The sequence below is a fragment of the Pelecanus crispus genome, chromosome 2 (genome assembly GCF_030463565.1).
Source record: "Pelecanus crispus isolate bPelCri1 chromosome 2, bPelCri1.pri, whole genome shotgun sequence".
Lineage (NCBI taxonomy): Eukaryota > Metazoa > Chordata > Aves > Pelecaniformes > Pelecanidae > Pelecanus > Pelecanus crispus.
In genome coordinates, this window is record NC_134644.1 from 139,858,537 (window position 1) to 139,878,927 (window position 20,391).

Below are 20,391 nucleotides of genomic sequence, written 5' to 3' on the forward strand. Positions count from 1 at the left end.
ATTTCAAAACGCACCACAGCATGAAACCAGCAGCCAACAGAAATCAGGTGGTTATATAATTTGGTGGTTAAGCAAAGATATTTTTAGTGCTTTGCTAATCCATCTAATGCATTTCTTTCCAACAGAAGAAAATGCATTACGCTGATAGCAATAACAGGTCAAAACATGGCGATATTGACAAGGAATTTACACTTGCTAGAAAATAAAAAAGTATCTGAAATTATTCTTAATGGTATCCATTCCTAAGCAAGGCTTATCAGTGATTGGGAATGGGTGACATACATAAATAACTGAACAGAAGAGCTAAAACAAAGAAAGAAAACTTTCACAGGAACACTTCAAACAGCAATCTCATAATGCAACACAAGATGGTGACACCTCAAGATAATCAAGCAAATAGAAAATTACATGTGTTGGCAATTACTGAGTGGCATATCAAGTTTATGCTACATGGAAATCCTGAAGCAACTTCTACTTTTTCTGAAAAAAACCCAGTACTTTTTGGAGAAAAGACAGTAAAGCAATCCTAAAGAGATACTAATATAATTTCTTAATAGCTCTAAAATTCAAGACTTCCATTTTTTTCTCTCAGCTCCTTTTTACTACACTGTTGCTGCATTAATGTCAAATGCTTATTATATTAAGTAATAAATTCTTGATAGAATATTTAAAATCTTTTGCAGAAAAATATGACTCTGAAAACTAAGAAACGGTGGGTTTACAATGCTTACTATGATATTAACAGAATTGTGCTATTCGTTTCCCCTTAAATTCTACTTCATATTCATCTCGGAAGGAACAAAACATGTAAACTGAAAGGACGGGGATAGGAGGGGCAAAGCACACCAAAAAAACTTTTCTAAACAGTAAATATTCTTGAAAAAAATAACCAGAGTTAAAACACTCCATACTGTAATCTGAAACAAAATACAGTGGGCTTAACTGTTAAAAGGTTTTCTTTGATCTACTCCAAAGTTTCATTTATTAATAGATGGAAATGTCCGAGTTGTGTACAAAATGCTTGTTTCCTCAGCTGACTTGCACCTAAGCAAGTTCAATTTCCGTCTCCCTTGAAACTTTTACTTGCAACGTGAGACAATTCAGTGCCAATGAACAGAGGAAGAGATCAGAACATCTCGAACGTGAGAGTTAGTTTTACTAAGGAAAACACAATAAACGGTTTCAGGGTCAGACAGATGATATCAAATGGTTTTAAGTTTAAGTGAGTGTATAAAAGCAGATAATCCAAGAGGAAATTGTCACTAATTCTGCAAAGTGAATTTCTATGGAGAACCAGAACTATTTTCTTGAATGGATTAAGCAATGCTACGTTATACTCCAATATGCATTTTCATGTACTGGCAAATTCATTCTCTTTTTTAGAGAAAAGTATCTTTTTAAGTATCAGATTAGATGTACGGAAAGCAGAACAGAATTCCTTAAACTGTCAGGGGCCTTGAATGAACAAGCAACCAAGGTTTCTGAAGATAGTTTAAGCTGACTTTTCTCAGCCTGGCCTATGAAGACTCAGTCAGGATGTTCTTTGAACATTTTGTCAACCAAAAATACCGGCATTATTACAAACAGCTGATTAAATATATTGCGAAATAGCAAATAAATGGAAGGACTTTTGCTGTGAGGAAGCCAGCTCACAGGTTTCACCAGACCAACGCTTGTATGACCCCTACTCAAACACCAGGGCACAACTCAGCGTTTCTGAGGACTTTTTTTATACTGGTCCAAAGTTCAGTAGTGTTCTATATCGAAAGGATTCTGGTCTGGCTTTATCCTTTCTGGAAACAGCAAAAATCTAGGTGTACAACAAAGTGTCAGAGATTTCTGATAGCTTACCTATCTGTACTGTATTCCGAGATTCTTGAAAGAGACATCAGCTCTTTCACACTGTCCACTCACCACTAAGGTTCATGGCCATTGTTCATCATGTTACGCAGGGACTATATCTGTCAGCACTTAACTCACAACTTAACTATTATACAGAGCTCAAGACCACTTTTACAGCTTTTTAATCATCGTTAAGGGCAAGGTGCAGATGAATTCAAATCAAATATCCATTACATCTCAAAGTTGGAACTTATGAGTGAATTGTTAAAAGCCATTGAGAACATATTCTGAAGAACTAAAATTTGAAGAAAACATCAAATCAAATTTAGGACAAACTCCTTGGTGAACTTATTCAGAACCATCCTTTTAATTAATTGCTCTCTGCATTCATTGTCCAGAGACCCAGCGAAGCTAAAAGCTAAATGCTATCCACTTTTCTAATCCTTCTGCTAAAAAAGGTTTATCGCAGGAGCTCCACTAGGCAGTTTTTCCATCAGAAATGCATCACATCTGTGCATATCACAGATATGGACTTTGACATGAAAATGCTCAGTGTCTTTTCTTCATAACAAGTAGTAATATAGCAAATTATAATTTTATAAAATTTAATTATGAACAAGTAATATGCCTAGATTTTTTTCAGGTGATCTAAATTTTGAGCATACAAAATATACACAGATTTTTATTTGCCCCACTTCAGTCTTTAAACAAAACCTGTTTCTCTGCATTAGAAAAAACCCAGACTCTTCACTGATGTGGCATACCCTAACAAACATCGCTTGGGATTGTAAAACATCCAGTATGAGTTTTTTCTGATAATTCATTACGAATTGAAAATATAAATCAATCAGTATTCCTACTTGTACACTGCACCATTAAGAAACTCCGAATGCCTGGCAACATTAGACCTCCCAATATGAATTATTTTTGAACAAGGAATTTAGCCACCATGAGAAGGGAAAGCCTCTTCACTGGAAACGATCAACTATTACTTCAACAGACCTGTACAAATCAAACATCTCTGAATATCAGAAAAACTCACCACCTTATATCGTCTGTTGAGATTTATAGAACTGACAAAAGCCATTCCCACCTTTGTTGCTAATCCGTAATTTCCAGAAGCATACTGTTCTCTGAAGCACAAAACAATGCTGTGAATGGTAATACATTTACAAACATTCCAGAATGTGCGTAATTACTGGATTTTTACTAAAACTGAAATGAAGCCCTTGGTCAAGATATGTTAGGGTAAAAGCAGGACTCCAGACAGTAGACATAAGAAAAAGACACCTAAATGCTTAAGGTGGTTTACCACTGCACCTGCACAAAGCATTCTGACAGCTGGCATCTATTGACTCACACTTTAAACTTTTGGTTCCCTTATTATTCCTGAAATACATTTTGTATCTTACTGCTTGGCAATATGTTCTTTGTCTTCAAGATATTCCTAAGATGCTTATACAATTGACATCATAAATTCCTGTAAGTGATGGAGCTTAAAAAGTGAACTTGGGCTGAATACACACACAGAGCCAGTTCCTATGAAGTTGCTTCAGCTTAGTCATAACTTAGTCATAACTAAGACTTATTGGTGTTATTTCTTTTCCCTGTGGAAGTCAAGTTTCACCTCAACAGTGAAAATCTTTGTGTCTGGCTTGTTTCCACGTTTGGACTTTAAGTCATTTTGCACAGCAGCAAGACTGACATAATCCAACACGTCTATTTCTGAACTGGTCTAAAAATTCAGAGAAAGAAAAATCTTGTAAAAGCAGCAGCAAAATGACCTCTCCCTCATCTTATATATGCCAGTAAACTGAGGCAAGCACAAAGTGGAGGTGCTGCATTATAGCTGTAAGGTAATTAACAGCAGCCTACAAGATTCAGAGTGGTAAGAGAAAAGAGAAATATATGCCATTCTTCTTAAACTCCTAGAACAAAAGAGCTGAGAACTCTCATTTAACTGATTTCATATTAGCCAGATGCTAATAAGGAAATTTCTGGCTTTCAAGTACAAAACAGTAGTACCATCTTTTCCCATCAATCCCTGCTTTTAATGTAGTAGGACCAAAGTGTAGCATTCCTCACCAAAAACTCTTTGGAAACTAAGAGAAGAAACGTTTAAGTGAATAAAAAATTAGTTCAGCAACAGAATATAATGGGATAGATTAACTGATTGTTTTTCCCAACTGAGAAGGTCACCACTGGATATCCACAGGGCTCAGGGCTGAGAACCCAAGACGTTCATAAATGTTGGGGAAACTGTGTGAACAGCTAAGTGGCAGAACTTGTGAACATCAGTGTTACAGAAGAAAAGTCTGAGGGACAACTGCAAGAAAGGGCTGCACAAAACTCACTGATCATTCTCAAATGGCAAATGAAGTTCAATTTAAGCGCAAGAATGATACGCAAGGTAGAACAACCCTAACTTCATACATAAAGTAAGTGGCTTTGAGGTGACCTCGGGAAGAAGCTCTTGGGAGACTACATCTATATAGCAGAAATGGGAAAACATCTAAAGAGGTCAACAATAATAATCAGTAGGTTGTTGCTGATGTTAAACATTTACATTGGTTCAAGGGGACACAAGCTCATGAGGAGATATCTACTCCTGGACACTAGCCACAAAGACTTGTGCCTCTGCCTCCCCCAACGAGAGCAGAGAACTACCGAAAAACGAAGAAGCAGAAAACATAACAATGTACAAACAGAGCAGCAATAAAAGAGGAAAATAATAGTGAGGTAGGCAGAAGAAAGCAAATCAGTGTATGAAAATATGTTCCAATGTCTATTAGATATATAAAATAGAAAAATGTATTAATTGCCAGAAAAAAGAAGTCATAACACCTATCACTGATCAATTAGTATTCAAACAAACAGCATTACTCATTGAACTACACCAGTTTTCAAAAAATTAATTAATTATTATTTGGGAAATATACAATCAGATCAACATAGAGGGCATTAACTAAATCATTTAAATGACTATTTTTCTGCTGTAGTTGTTCACTGGAAAACATCCTGCTCTGTACAAGACTGATCAACAATGTTATAGTTCAATGACAGCATGTTTTCTTATTTCTTTGAAGAAAGAACTTGGGAAGGTTCTGTATTCATTGGCTTCATCTTTGACCAAAACATCAAGTAAATTACTCAAACTCTGACTAGTACTACTAGCCATAGGTATGTCGTTGTACTAAATACAGTAGAAATATAAAATATCTTTTTGGTTTTGAGAATATTTTTACAGCAATCAATAACATAAGTCTAATGGCTTTACACAATGGTTCATATGTGACTAACCAGTACAAATGATCCAGATTTTGTTTTTGAAATGGAGATTTATTTCCATCACAGAAACACTCCTGAAAGTCAGTAGAGACAGATGCTGTTTGCAGCTTAGCTTTTGAACAATTGTTGTAATACAGATCAAAACTGAGATGCTTTGTAAAAACTAAGGCAAGAATCTGAATAACAGCTCATCTTCTTTGGCTGCAAAAAAAAATATTAGTCTTTTGCTAGTGTACCTCAGTATCATTAAAACACACACACAAAAAAAAAAAAGCATTAGTGTTTTCACATACATTTGCTGGGCTGCCACTGTAAAGATTCTTTCAGCTCCTAAATTAAGTCTTCCGGAAACTTGGCAAAAAATCCTTACCCATCTGAACAAAGAAACATTTCAAAGAGGTTTGTATATTAAAAAAAGATTTTCTTAGATGGTTATTTTAAAAGCAGTGGTGCAGTGTTGGTTCATTTCTGTTTTGAAAGCAGACAATATTTCCAATCTTTATTAGCAATCTCCTGATTTTAAATAAGTTAGAAAAGCAACTCTGGGGTAACAATTCTATGTCTAATACAAACACAAAGTAAGATTGGCTATACTCCAGAACTGCCTTTTTTTTTTTTTAAATATATCCTTACTCAGACTTATGGCTATAGGTAGGTGTATTTGGATATAGGTAATTTGATCAAAAAGTTAAATACTTGAGGCTTTCCAGCTGAGGGATAGTACAGGAGTAATTTTGCATATTTTCAGCCATGTAATCTTACTGCATTAAATACTGAGAAAAGAAATCAAATCTGTGTAGCGATGTTTATACAATTTGTATATTTCAAACAGATGTATTATTCATTCCTCAGCAAATAACAGAGGAACAGTCCAAGCCTATATTCTTTTACCAACGAGTTGTTTGCGAAATCTGAGTGAAAACGTACTGCACTGAAGTTAGTGGTATAACTCCCACAGGATTCAAGGAACATATGGTTTCCTCTAAAGAATGCAGAATTAACATTAAAATTACTATCCCTAGTAGCTCAAGACTTATTTTAAGTTTTACCACAGCATTTTATTTGTTATCTTCAGACAGACTATGTAGTAAAATGATTAAAACTGATTTTGTTTTGAACTTAAGGCAGCTCTTTGTACTAAGGCAAGCAGTCTTATATAAATACCTTTGGTATTTGTTGGATCCTATTCCTAAACACAATGTTCATATTTCAGCTATAATAAGCAAAGCATCTCAAAGATGTGTGAGGCACTAGTCTTGCAAGTGTCCAGTTTAGTTTCTTGAGTAAAGTGAGATTGGCAGAGTCAGTTAAATCCATCATGGAAAGCTGTGTGCGGTGCACATAATTCAGTGCCGTTTGGAATGATTGGCAGCTGCCATCTAGTGCGGACACAAACTATACTCCCACATGCATATAATTCCAGCTCTCCCTGGAAACCACAGTTTGCTCAGGTCAAGCCGGGAGCGCTGGTCACACAAGGCAAGGAGCGCAACAAAGGAACTGGCTACTAAACCATGTAGTATTCCTTCCTGACGGTGCCACACGCTTCGCATAAACCCACCACACACGCAGCACAGCATACCGAGGCTTACTCTGAATTAAGGTTAGGAAAAATATAAGCGCTGGTTTCTCACGTAACGGCTGTCGTGCGAACACCAGCGCTCTGGGGCGGACAACCGAGCTGCGCCGTTCAGAAGCAGGTGCTGCCCAGTGACTCGAAGCCAACGCTGAGCGCCCAGGCCCAGGCTGGGGCAGCGCCAGGCCAGGCCTCGGGGTAAATCGGAGCTCTCCGAACCATCCTCAGCGAGGAACATTACACAAGCCAGCTGCTGGCTCCGGGAGGCCACTACGACAGCGAGGGAGAGCAGGGACCCAAGAAAGTCCAGGCTGTGGCAGCGGGCTCGCTCCCGAACGAAATCAAAATTGTTATCCTGGATCTCTGCTACCAAGTCAACCCTCCTGCGGCCCCTCCAGCAACTCGAGGCGCCTTCGCAGCCGCACGGAACAAAGCAGGCTGCTCACGGCACGGAATCACGACCAGAGTTTTGGCAGTTTCTATTAAAAAATAAAGGCTGAAACTAAGCCATAGCATCTGTGGACCTGGACACAAACATGTTAAAAATAAAATTGAGCTGTCTAAAAAAGCTACTCTGAAAAAGACATCGCTGCAGAAAAGACACCACTTAATCCCCCTTCAGCGCTCCCCTAAAAAGGTCTTCCTGACTACAGGCTTGCTACTCACTGCTCTCTGGGCACAGAGAGCTAATTAACAAGGAGGAACTGCTCCGTGGTATTAGTTGCAAGATATTAATTTTACTGTTATCTTGATCTGGGGTCCTTTCACAGTCCTTTGCCAGTTTCTTTCCGTTTGTTGGGCGCTGCCATTTTCCCAGACTGCAAGGTCTCTCGGCAGGGTAATTTGTTTGTGCTGCGCCCAACACAAAGGCACCATTATCCTTCACCAAACCTCAGGTGATCATGTAATGAAAACCTATTCCAATATTGCTTTTAAGGTGGTCAGAAGTTCTAACAGCATGTTATGACAGTACACCTTACTTAAAACTCACAACTTCGGAGTAATTAAAAGTATTTAGCTTCTGTGGAAAAGAGAATAAAAAAGAAGATACAATTCTTTAACCTGCTTGTTTTATGACCTGACAGATCAATGGAGTATATGGAAAATATCAACAAGGAAACATTTTTTCTTTTGATATCTTTCTCCCTTTCCCTCCACACACTATCTTCTGATTCATATTTCTCACTCTTACTGTACTTTTACCTTGTCCCTCTGCGTCCCTGAAAAGTTTCTTTCCTCAGAGAGTCAACACTTAAAGGAGAATTTCTAGTGGAGCATTAGCTAGAAAAAATCCAAAGGGAGGAAAAAAAAAAGGCCTAGCTCTGAGAGCTCAATTCTGAACCCTTAATATTGACTTTTCTAGAAAGAATCTGGTATATAAGGGTTTTGTGTAAACAAACATCATTCCTTCTGCTTCCAGTGCTACATATTTAGTTACAGGACTGACACATTTAGAAACAACCAGTGATACTGAGTATTAGAAGGTAAGTTTATGTTCAAACTCTGAATATTAATTCCCCAAATGTTACAGTTTATACCATCATAAGTACTGATGAAGGCAAAGTTAATGTAATACACTAAAAAGCTCCTCGAATGAGAACTTAAGTGATTTTCATACTAGGAAAGAAGTGCTCTAATATAATTCCAGTTCATATTGAACTGCAGAGGGATATCTCCTTTGAGTAAAACACATGACAGTGATGAAGAGGAAGTTCAAAATCCCTACAGTGAGAATTATTTGATATTGTCAAAACAAGCTTCTATTTGACTTTTGGTTGAGTGGACATTTGGGGCTTTTTAACATCTTCCAAAGGGCTCTTCCAAATTTACATCTTCTAGCATTTGAAGCATTTCACATGTGCTTGAAATAACATAGAAAAGAATTTATTAAAAATTTCTGGAAGGCAGCTTTTCCTTTTAGACACCAAGCCCCAAAAAAGGCATACAGAGTAAACGTGACTGCTTTTAGCACAAACGGGTTAAAGATGAATTTGACCTAATTACTGCCTATAATAATGATTAAAAAAAAAACCCTTTTAATATTTTAAAAGGGAAAAATATTGAACATACTTCTGAAATTCCTCAAATTCTGGGATTTTTACATTTACACCTTACTATTTTGTCTTAAATATAGCTAGTAAAACTGTAATATATAATCAAGACTGCTAAGCTTCGCTATCATTTTAAAAGCATTTTTATTCATTGCCAATTTATAATCTGTTCTGGATACAGATCTCTGTAGCAGAGGCTGGTAACTATTTCCCTGATACAGCAGCTTTCTATATATCACACAATTTTGTGATCTGATATTTTTTTGAGAAATGCTGGTATTACATCTAAACCACCTCAGTACAAATGGCTCAAAAACCCAAAGGCTCAGTGAGGAGAGCCAATGCAAATTCAGGCTCAGAGAAGAAACATTTAACCCAACTTTCAGGTTTTTCTTTGTACACCAAACTGCCATGATAGATAAAAGAAGAGTATTATTAAGGAGGACTTTTAGACATAAAAAGACATCAGGAATATAAAGCAAAACAGTGGTTGGTCTTGTTGATGACTGTGTGGACATCTGTCACAGGTCAAACTACCAGCCAAACCTGTCACGTCCAGCAGGGAACTATGAAGAGGAGTGTGGTCTGCTTTCATTTGGCTGAGCAAACATTTTGGGAATAAACAATACAGGAAGAATAGCATACAATTCAAAGTTATGTTGAAAAGGAAGGTATCTGACTGAGAGTCAAGGTCTCTAGCTCTTTGGAATGGAAACCTGGACATTCAATCGTTTTTGGGGTGAGAAAAGGTCTATCTGGAGAGTTCTTCCACTAATGGAATGGACACCTACAGCAAGCACGCGTTGCTGGTGACATCTGCCAGGCCTGAAACACAGAAGGTTTTACAGACCAGCGTGCGGTGAGGTTATGTCACATGGGCAGAACCACCTTTGTATTACACGTTACAGGAATGAAAAAAGGCACTCCTCCTGGATTTTTTTGTGTAGTCACGATCATTAGGAAACAGACAAGACCATCATCCTCAAATTCATCTAAGACATTGCAGGAATGCTACCGTCTGAAGGATTAGTAAATTACCAGTGTATCAGGCTGGTAAAAAAACAGTCACAAAACAATACTGGCCCTCAAGTTTCAGTGGGACAGGAGCAAGTTCTCTCATCCTGAAACCATACCACTCCCGTCAGCTTAGAATTTAGCAACTGTCCAAAGTGGAAGTTTCTTCAATGCTCTTCTGGAATCTCTTCCAGATGATCTGGCTCTTAGACAGTCAGTGCTACTGACTCTGCCAGTATGACAGTCCCTTAGTTCTCATAATGCCATGGCCTTGCTCCCACTGGTTGATACTAAAGACAGTTCTGAAAACTTGAGAGATGGGAAGGGTCGTGCCATCCTTACTAGGTGAGTCCAACACGTTAATGTAATCTTTATGCCTGATGTTGCCTGACTAGGTGTCAGGTCTCTTTGCCTTTGACTCAGTGCCAGCAGTACAGTTAGTGCAAAGGCTACTAAAAGAGAGGAAACCTGAATCTGCAGTCTTGCTATTCATACTGGTAGTCACAGGACTGTTTGAGAGTGATTCTCAGCTGAAAAAACAAAGGAATAGCCCATGGTCACAGCTGCACTACAACTGATGCCTTCTGTTGTTCCACTTTCAAAAACATCTTTTCAAGAAATAAACATTGTTCTCATAGACTGTTCCAAAAGAAGCAATTCCAACTCTGTTCTTCACCTAAAATTGAAGGGAAGGAACAGCAAACAAAACACTTCAGAGACATATCCCTTCTTAAAGAGGAAGTGCATACACTGTGCCTTGTAACCTAATGGTCTCAGACTACAGCTTTTTAATAGCTTTATATGGACTCAAAGGCGTGACTTCCCCTATCCACATATCCCATCACCTCAATTTCTTCAGAACTAGGGCTGATGTACTGACAGAACATGAATACGATCCAGTAATTTCTTAAAGTTAGCTATTACTGCTCTGCTTTGCTAATGTGATATGCTGTCATATAATGCCTTACATATATTTATAGAAGTAATTGAGCATATGCTACCTGCTAGTTACTTAGGTGACCAGCACTCAGAAAGGTTCTTTAACAGTACGCTAACTTCTTCATGTTTGTGTCTCAACTAGATTTCACTATGAGCCATCCACATATTCAAGCTGTCCCACTATACAGTTGTCGGTCTTTGTATTCTTGACGACTGTCAGAAAAAGGATAGTCACTGAGCACACACTACTGACCACACTAAATCAGGAATCAGTTGTTCAGCTCTAAGTGTAATGTGACATCCTCTTTCTAAAATAGCACGAAGATTTTCTTTCATGCACATTTCTGGACTCTTTTTTTGGTCCACAGCATATTTCAAGAAGAGCCTGCCTGAGGAAACAAACTAAAACCAACAACAGAGAAACTGCCACAGAAACTTATTGGAAGGCGTTAAAAATTAAATACCTTTTTAAAGAGCTCTTAGACTTAATAGTAAAACCTATCAAAATTGTCTATACTGATTTAATTTGTAACAATTCCATCTCAGACAACTTTGCTTGGTTGTTGGTTAGGAGTTCAAAGTGAAAATGACATTTTTTCCCCACTACTAATACCCACACACTTCTCCCATCTCAAACACTTGGCAGGAGGGTGGGGAGAAAACAGTCACCACTATTTGAAGTGGTGGTCATAAGATCCAGACAAATTCAGACTGCAGGAGAAGCATGCTCCAAAATGAGAGAGCCCTCATACAGACCTCTTTTGGCAGATACTGTCCTGGCAACTAAATCAACAACCTCTAAGCACAGGAGCCTCGATCATTGTTCTTACACTGTTCATACCAGTCTCTCAGACAAACACATGCATCTTAAGATGCTCAATGTCAAACAGGCAACTACAGTGAGGCTCAGATGCTACCCAAAAAATCATCAACACAATAAGCATAACTGGAGCATGCTTACAGGAAGATATTCAATCTTCACCTCACCCCAAATCATTCTCTACATTTCCTCACTAGTTTTATTTTCTAAACAGGTTTAAAGGCATAATGCAGCAGCTCTTGAGTGAAAGCAGAAATGTATGAGCAGTGGAAATTTACTTTCACAGAATATTATGGAACATATACGAACATCTTTACTCAAATGAGTTAAATGCCAAGTTTCAGATGTGTAATGTCACTAAAGTCAATGGAGTTACACATGTGAAACTGAAAGGTAAGCAAGTACTAGAGACAACATTTACACCCTTGCACTTTTGAGCATTTTGTCAACAATAAGAGCACACATATTGTAACACATTTTTGTTTCTGAAAATTCAATGATGAACAAATATATTTTGCAATAACATACCTTGAAGTTGCAATTTCCACTTTGGTTCTTGCCATGGCAGCTGCTCTCTGTGCACCCTCTATTGCTCTATCCACCTTTTCTCTAGTTTTTGTGTTTCGTATTGGTATAAGTTGCTTTCTTATTCCACGGACCAAAACATTATTTTTATATTTTCCCTCTTCTTTGGTGCCATCTGGAAACATGGTACATCCATATCCATGCCTCCTGTTATTTAGCCATTCTCCTTCATATTTCATACCATTTGAACGCTCACTAATACCAAAACCACTGCGCTTGTCATTCTTCCATTCACCCATATAGGTTTCTGTAGTGGTGGCATCAACATGGTCTTCCACAGGGCAATAATCACAGTCACCGTCTCCAAAACTAATTGTAGAGTTGGCATCGCTAGAACTAATTCTGCTCATAGCAGCGTCACTCCTGACAGAGCTCCGTTTGCTAGATATCGATGACCTAGATTCAGATTTCCTAAGTTTTATACTACCAAGAAGGGATCCTCTTCTGAATAAGCCTCCTTTTTTCTTAATGCCCATGGCTTCTGGATCACTGTGAAAATTGAGCACAAACCCTCCTCTTGTTCCAGCCGGACTGTCTGAAGTGACGTCGTGCAGAACAGTGCCGTTGCTCTGCTCACTTCGAAGTGAAGCTAGAGATGTTCGGAGGGGTGAACGGATCACAGTTGCCATGCCATAGGGTACACTCTGACGTACACCATATCCATGCCGCATCCCTCCTGTCCATTGCCCCTGGTATGTACCTTTTAAAGTAATCAGGAGAAATTAAATTTAGGAAGCTGTAGAAGACCTAATACTCTACATCCAGTACGCTACAGGCAATACTATGTTGTCAGCTCTGGTTTTGGTGAGAAATGCAGAAAAATCACAGCACGTGACACAGTAGATAAACTACTTTTGTTGCTTTTCTTATAAATTATTATTCTGCTTAACAAAGCCTTCGGTTTCCCAGCTGAAGCAATTTATTTTGGCAACTAAGACACAGTAGCTATAATCACAAGCATTTTTTGAATGGATCTGTCCATGGAAAAATTTTCAAGAGAAATTTCTAAAGCAGGGCTCCCTCAATGTTTTTTTTAGGTCATCAGCAGAAGCAGAGCTGTATTATATGCAGTCAGCTGGGGAGGGAGACAGGGATGGAGGGAAGGGAGGGAGCAGGACACTCACGGCTCTTGCCTCCAGCTGCTCACAGAAAAAGCAAGTAGGAGTAGTAAACATCCTGTTATCCTGGGTTTAAGGTGACTACAGACCTCTCCTTGTCAGGACATATTAGACAATCCACTAAATTGTCTTGTCTTCAGATGGGCCTTTGGATCCATTGTTATAAACCTCTATTGTAAAATTAAATATTTTAAAGTTTTTGCACGTACTTGAATGGAAGAACAAAACCTCGGTATATCTTACTCTTTATGAACTCTTGATATCAACACTTTTTGTGTACCCGCACTACTGTAAACATGGCACTGCATTCTGCATTATGTTGTGACAGAAAGATCAGAAACATGAATCCTTTAGGACTTTTTTTGCCTTTCATTTGTTCTGCAGTATGTAAGAAAGACAAGACAGTAATAAACAGAATATTGCACACCATTCTATCAGAAACACATTTCATTGTTGCATTCATAACTATTTTTGTCATTTTTTTTAAACAGCAATATAAGGAAGAGCAACATGGTATTTGATATAAGAAGTCATGGATATCCATGTAACGGAGTACATGCAAAGCTGCATCTGAGCCAAAACCCAGCATTATCAGATTACTACTGCAGACAATTTTTTTTCTTGTATTCTCGAAAGGCATTTTCAGTTTGATGAGATACATACTCCAGTGTCTGGTCTCTGAAAGCTATTTGTACCAGATGTTCCAAAGAAGGGTGCCAGGAACCCCACAACTGGCAAATCCAAGATAATTTGCTTTCTAAGATCATTTCACTCTAACTCCCATTAAATTACTTTAAGCTCCTCAAAATGAAGTCTCTCACCCACCTAGCACTGCTGCTTTTTTTTTTTTAGAAAGCTATTTTGAGTCTGAATATTCTTACAGAAGGATGAATAAGCGATCTTTAAAATATCTTTCTCTGATTTTGATCTGCTTTAATTGGAGCACCTATTAAAAACTATTTTTCAGAGAACTAAATATCAAATGTCAAAGTCAGTGATTGACTAAATTTTTGTGAAAATATTTGTGAAATACCTGCAGTTTTAGATGTAGCTCAAAGCTTCACTTGCTTTGAGATTCAATTTCCTTTGTACATAAGCATATTATTTTGGTCATGTGCATGTCAATTATATATTAATTACTGCTTTACTGTACTACCTTTTCTGCTAAGTTATATTTCAATGTTAATAGGCAAATAAATTTGCCAAGTGTGCCTTCTTTATTGTATAATACTAGATAGGTTCCATAACATAATAATTTTGTGTTGGTAGAAAATTCTACCAAGTGGAAGGTTTTTGTTTTAACAGATGGCTGCTGACACAAACAAACAACTTTCTTAGTTTCTTATTCTCTGTATCCTGGATACCTACTGCTGCACTGGTTGTAAGGGTGCTGAATCTAGAAACATGATTATTTTAAAAAACTCAGCATATGGAGAAGAACAAATAGAAACATGAGCACAAAGCATTGGTATGACGTATTCTGTAAATACTGCAAAAATACAGCCACATTTTTTCATTTTTTTCTTTATTAAACAGACACTTCCCAGAAATATATTAATATTTTATGAGCATAAATGACTACATTTTGTCCATAACTCTATCTGCGATCCACCTAGTATCGTAATGATATGCTAGAGCTGAAAATCTGGCTACATATACTTACTGCTGCATATAACAATCTGTCTAACATTCTGCACCAGTTAATTTCATTTAAAAAATAATAAATCTAATTCTGATTTTGATTATACCACAATATTACATTACAGCAGCAACTCATAATTATGGCTCTCCATGTTGCTATTTGAGTGTCAGACTCGAAGTAGAATCAACTTATTTCAGTATGGAATTTTGTAAAGGTACAAAAGGTCAGTCTTTTTTCTTACTAAGATTTTGTTCTAATTAATAAACATGCAAAGCTCAAAAATACTTAATTCTTTTAGGACTTGTATTTTTCACTACTCTGTAGAAAGAAGTGGAAGTAGTCGCTGTTGCCCATAACAGCATTAAAACAAGGACAACTGATGTGCTAATTTACTTGTCTGATTTTTCTTTCTACTGGGGAAATAAAATCAGTGCCAGCTTCTTCCAAAGAGAAAAGAGTCAATGACAAAATGGAAGATTCATACTGAATTGGTCCTTAGAAAGTACCAAAGATATTTAGTTGGAATTTTGTGCAGTCTTGCAGGTTACAACTATCTGTTCTGTCATTACAAATCCATTAAGGGAAAGGCTTCTGACACTAGTGCTAGAGAGCTGACTTATTTTCCTCAATTTTTTCAACTTACATTTTAAAGGAAAAACATTTTAATGGCATATGGAGGACAATGTCCAGAGCGCAGATACAAGAGACTTGTACAGTAATTTGATTGACGATATCAGACTTTAACTGTATCATCTTCTTCAACAGAAGAAATTTTAGAAAACTTTAAATGCACAAGGTATGTTAATATTGCAATATAATTAAATATTATAGCATATAAGACATGATAAAAAGCTTTTCCCATATATGAAGATATAAACATATGCAATGTTTACCTCTCTATACAGTTATAAATGTGAATGATATATCAACAAACACACCTTTTCCTGTTTCACCTTACACTATAATTGACTGTTCAAAGCAGTTCCAGTAAGTGTCAACTGTTAAAATTTTAATTAACAATGTAATTACCAGGCTAATTTAAAACTGTGTTTGACCATAAAACAATAACTTTGTTCAGCATTAATTTTCCAAAAGCTAGGCTTGGTATCCTTTGTAACTGAAGAAACATTCAGCCATGGCTTCTACTGACCATCCATTTGGTGTTTAATTGGTTCCCCCGAAAAGGTGTTCGTATTTTGAGCCTGAGAGCTATTAGAAAGTGTATTTTTTTCTTTCGTTTTTGTTGGCAAGCTGCCATAAGGTATAATTTCCTAACCTGTCTCCTCAGAGTTACATTGTGCCATCCGTCCCAAAACACCCTCGGTGTATCTTACAGCTGTAAATGTCATTGCCTACTTGCGGCTAAAATTTAAAACTACGCTGCGTGAAAAAACTGAGAGGCCAAGGACCTCTTGCTCTTCTTTACTTCCGTCTTCTGTGGTTTAACAAATTCACTGTTACATCAAGGTTTCTGCATGCTTTCCAGACTCAAATGTTAGACAAGCAGATATTAGAAAGAAGACCGCTTAGAAACCAATGAGCATACATACTATTCATGACTTTTGCTTAAGGATTCATTCGCTACTGACTGACTTCTGTGGAACAACAATGCACAACCTTACAGCAAGCAGTCTGTTATTGCTATTGTTGGCAGGACCATAAACTGCTAACTAATTTATGTACACTGAAGTTTCAAATTAGGCCTTAGTCCCTCTGTAAAAAATGCCCCGGTAGGCTTGCAGATTCACACAGATTCAACAAAATCTAGGGAGTTTAAAGGAGGCACAAAAGTCCAGACTGCTGTAGGAAACAACCTGACGGGCCACTTGAAGGCCCAGCATAAGCACATGCAATGAATGGAGGATCATAGTTCATAATTCACAGTGTTTTCCTCAGAGACTTGACTGAGTGACAATTTTAAGCATTTAAACACAGCATGACATATATTACTCATGTCATGCAAAGCGTTGTGTACAGAAACACTGAGGAACACTGTCAATGCTTATGTTCCTTTTTCCTCTCTCAACTACATCTCCTAATACTACCAATGCATTTTAAAACAACACATTGGAAGAAGCGGGGGGGAAGCAGCAAAGAGGCCTGGATTTTAGTAGTTTGAAAACAAACTGGCAATTGGCATAGTCTAAACAGTTATTTCCCTATGCTGGTATTCTCAGGTCATAATAAAGGACGAGCTTTCCTGCAAATATTTCACATTATGTTAAAGACACATATGTAAATCTGGTTTCCTTGTAAAAACATTTCAGACATTCTTCTGGTGTACGAATACAGCTATTGTTCCCAGAGCACGAAAACAAGAACACATCTGCAAACATCTATGACGTACTGCTTTGCTTCATTCATAAGTACTTTCATTAAAATCAATAGGACTTCACAGCCTCTGTTCATATGAACTGCAACACGTAAAAGACTGGGGCCATGGTAACAGATTTCAGTTAATGGGACTAAAAATCTTACACTGTAAGCTGCACGCTTCATGTGCTGTTTCGGACAAAGAATTTCCTGTAGGGTCTAAGTCTAAACATTTAGATAATTTACCTCCAATTATCAATATTATATATTTAAAAAATTCCATAAAAAGCCTAAAGGAAAAGCTAAAAAGGAACTTCAGTTTGAGAAAAATCACTCCTAGAAGATTTACTGGAATGGCAATTTACTTTTCCGGAAAGAAAAAAAAAACGGCCACTGCAAAGTCACCTATTCTTCAGCTTCTTATTTACTAGCCAAAACAAATGCAATAAAAATTGCCAAGTCTTTTGTGTAGTGAAAGTGAAACGAAAATTCTGATCTTTCATGCCTTGGGGTTTTTTTGTTTGTTTGTTTGTTTTGTTGTTGTTGGTTTGGGGTTTTTTTTAAGTCCCCAAACACTTATCTCAGCTGACTTTGAGCATCAGAACTTTCTACACCAGGAAACAATTTTCAGACAGCTACAAATATGTATAAACAAGGGGATTAAAAGAGTTCAAGGTACAAAAAGCATAGTACATTTCATTTTCTGAAGGAAATGAATCTTACCTAACTCTCTATGTTTTGTATTTCAGAAAGCAAAAAAAGGACCCCAACTGTAAACATCTCCTCTTCTCCTTAATACAAAAATACCTATTCTCTGACATGGTCCTGAAAGTTTGACCACAAATCTCTTACCAAAATTCCTTGAAGAAACCAGCAACAGCATCAATCAAGAGATCTGATACATGGGCTAGTCCTTTAGTTGCATCATGCAAACATTGCCTCTGATTTTAGTAAATTCTATTTCCTGCATGTTACTCAAGCATGTTGCTCAAAGCTGAAGCGAGCAGCGTTTCTGTAAAAAAAACCCAACAACTCTCTAGTCCTAAAACCGAGACCAGTTTTTCCTGTTACAATGGAACAAACCAAGCTGAAGAGCAACTCCACGGAAGTTGCAGGTGGCACTTCCACTCATGCCATTGACATTACAGCAGCAAAGGAGGAATTCTGAAATATCAGGTGTCCTTTTTGCGCAGTGCATGAACCGACAGAGGTACGATAAGTGTGACTGACCACTCAAATAAGCTCCAGTCCTGAGTGACCTTATTGAACCTTGACTTCTTAATCGCTCCTAACTCAAACACGAGGGCAGGCTGCCGGATCCTCTCCACGCGCTCACCTGGAAGTAAGCCCCAGAAACATTTGCTTTTTCGTGGTGAAGGGTGTGAGAGGCAGGCCTGCGTAATTTCACAACGCAGCTTGTACTTAGCAGTGTGCTTAAAACTACATTTTAATAAAATACGAGTCATCAAACGACGGCAGACCCAAGTTGCATGGATTTTACACACGCCGCGTACCCACTTCGCTACCTTTAGCGTCCTGTTTACAAGCCGAGGGCGCTGAGTGTATAAAGCTAGCCCTGCCAGCGAAGTAACCAGGCACAAGGGCTCGCTCATTAAGTTCTTGCCGCTTAGGACACGGGTGCGAAGGCAGCGAGCCCCTGCCTGCTTTCTCTCCGAGACGGGCGCTGCCGGCCGCGATTATCCTTATGAGGGGCGGGGAGCCCGGCCGCCGCCTCCGCGCAGAAAAAGGAAAGCTGTCTGCGGGCGGCCGTCATGCGGCTTTCTACCAGCTGGCCGGGAGAAAGCGCCGAGCCCGGCAGCACCGCCCGCTCCGCAGCCTCAGCCCGCGTCCCGCCGCGGCCCTGCCCGCTCGGCCGGGGCCGGGAGGCTCCTCACGGCGAAGCGCGGAGCGGAGCGGGGCGGGGCGGGGCGGCCGCCGGGCACCTGTGGCGCTCCCCGCCCGCCAGCGGGGCCTCGGGCACGGCCAGGCCGGCCGCCGGGAGCGGCGCGGGGAGGCGGGCGGGGACGGGGAGAAGGGAAGGGGGAAGGCGGGGGGGGGGGGTGAGGCCCCTCCGCGGGGGCCGGTGTGAGGGCGGCGGTTGGGCACGGGGGTGGGGGAGGGGCCCTGCCCCGCGGCGCGCGCGCGCCCACGCAGGCGCGCCCCCCCCCGCCCGCCGCCCCCCGCCGCCGCGCGCGGGGCGCCCCCCGCCGGCGCCCACCTCCGTCCCCGTAGGTCTCGACGCCGTATCCGTCCTGCAGCCCGTTGCTCCAGGTGCCCTCGTAGCGGGCCGGCGTGCTGAGGCTCTGCCGCACCCCGTAGCGCCCCTTGAAGCCGTGGGACCACTCGCCGCGGTACATCCACCTGCCCTTCGTCTCCACGCCCAGCCCGTGGCGCTTGCCCTGCGCCCAGTAGCCCAGGTAGGTGTTGCCGCTGGGCCAGGTGTAGCCGCCCGCCACCTCGAAGCCGTGGGACCAGGAGCCGGCGTACTCGCCCTGCCCCTTGGGCCCGGTGCAGATGCCGTGCCCGTGGGCTTTCCCGTCCTCCCAGCCGCCGCAGTAGGTGCCGCCATCGTCGAAGTCGAACCGGCCGCCCGTCATCCAGGGCAGCGGGGCGAGCGCGGCGCCGCCGCCGCCTCCCGCCCGCCTCGCCTCGCCTCGCCTTCCCTTCCCTTCCCTTCTGCTCTGCCTGCCTGCCCTGCCCTGCCTTGCCTTGCCTTGCCTTCCCTCCCCGCCCGCCCCGGCGCTCCCCGCGACTGCGAGCGCTCCGCCGGCCGCCCGCCCGCGCCCAGCCCAGCCGCAGCCCCGCGGCGGCAAGCGGCGCCCGCCCCCCACTCCTCCCTGCCCGCCCCCCGCCCGGGACCGCCCCCGGCCGCCGCCGCCGCCGCCGCCGGGCAGGTGCGCGCCCCGCGGGCTGCCGGGGGGCTGCTGCCGCGCGTGGGCGGGCTCGGCCGCCGGCAGCGACGGGGAGCAGGCGGGTGCCCCCCGGGGGGGTGGGTGTGCGTCTCCGTGCGCCCTCCCCGCCCGCGGAAAGGTGCCCCCCCCCCCCCCCCCGTGCCCGGGGACGCGCGTGGCGGAGGGCGGGGGAAGGCCGGGGTGCGCGCAAGCAGCGCCGGGGCCCCCGCGGCGTGCGGTGCCCGGGGGCGGCGGGGCACGGCCCGGCACGGCACGGCCCGGCCCGGCGGGGCTGGCGGCTGCGGGCTCCGG

At 41.1% G+C, this 20,391-nt stretch overlaps 1 protein-coding gene across 2 annotated transcripts in view; it reads right to left on the reverse strand.

The window, feature by feature from the left end:
• The window catches only part of JPH1 (junctophilin 1), an 85,469-nt gene extending 65,684 nt beyond the window's left edge, over positions 1–19,785 (reverse strand). For both annotated transcript variants that reach the window (XM_075705711.1, XM_075705710.1), the window contains exons 1-2: positions 19,407–19,785; positions 12,059–12,815 (exon numbers count right to left, since the gene is read on the reverse strand). In XM_075705711.1, coding sequence (XP_075561826.1) covers positions 12,059–12,815; positions 19,407–19,785 — 1,136 coding nt within the window. The remainder of the gene's footprint in view (positions 1–12,058; positions 12,816–19,406) is intronic.
• Between the last annotated feature and the right edge of the window lie 606 nt (positions 19,786–20,391).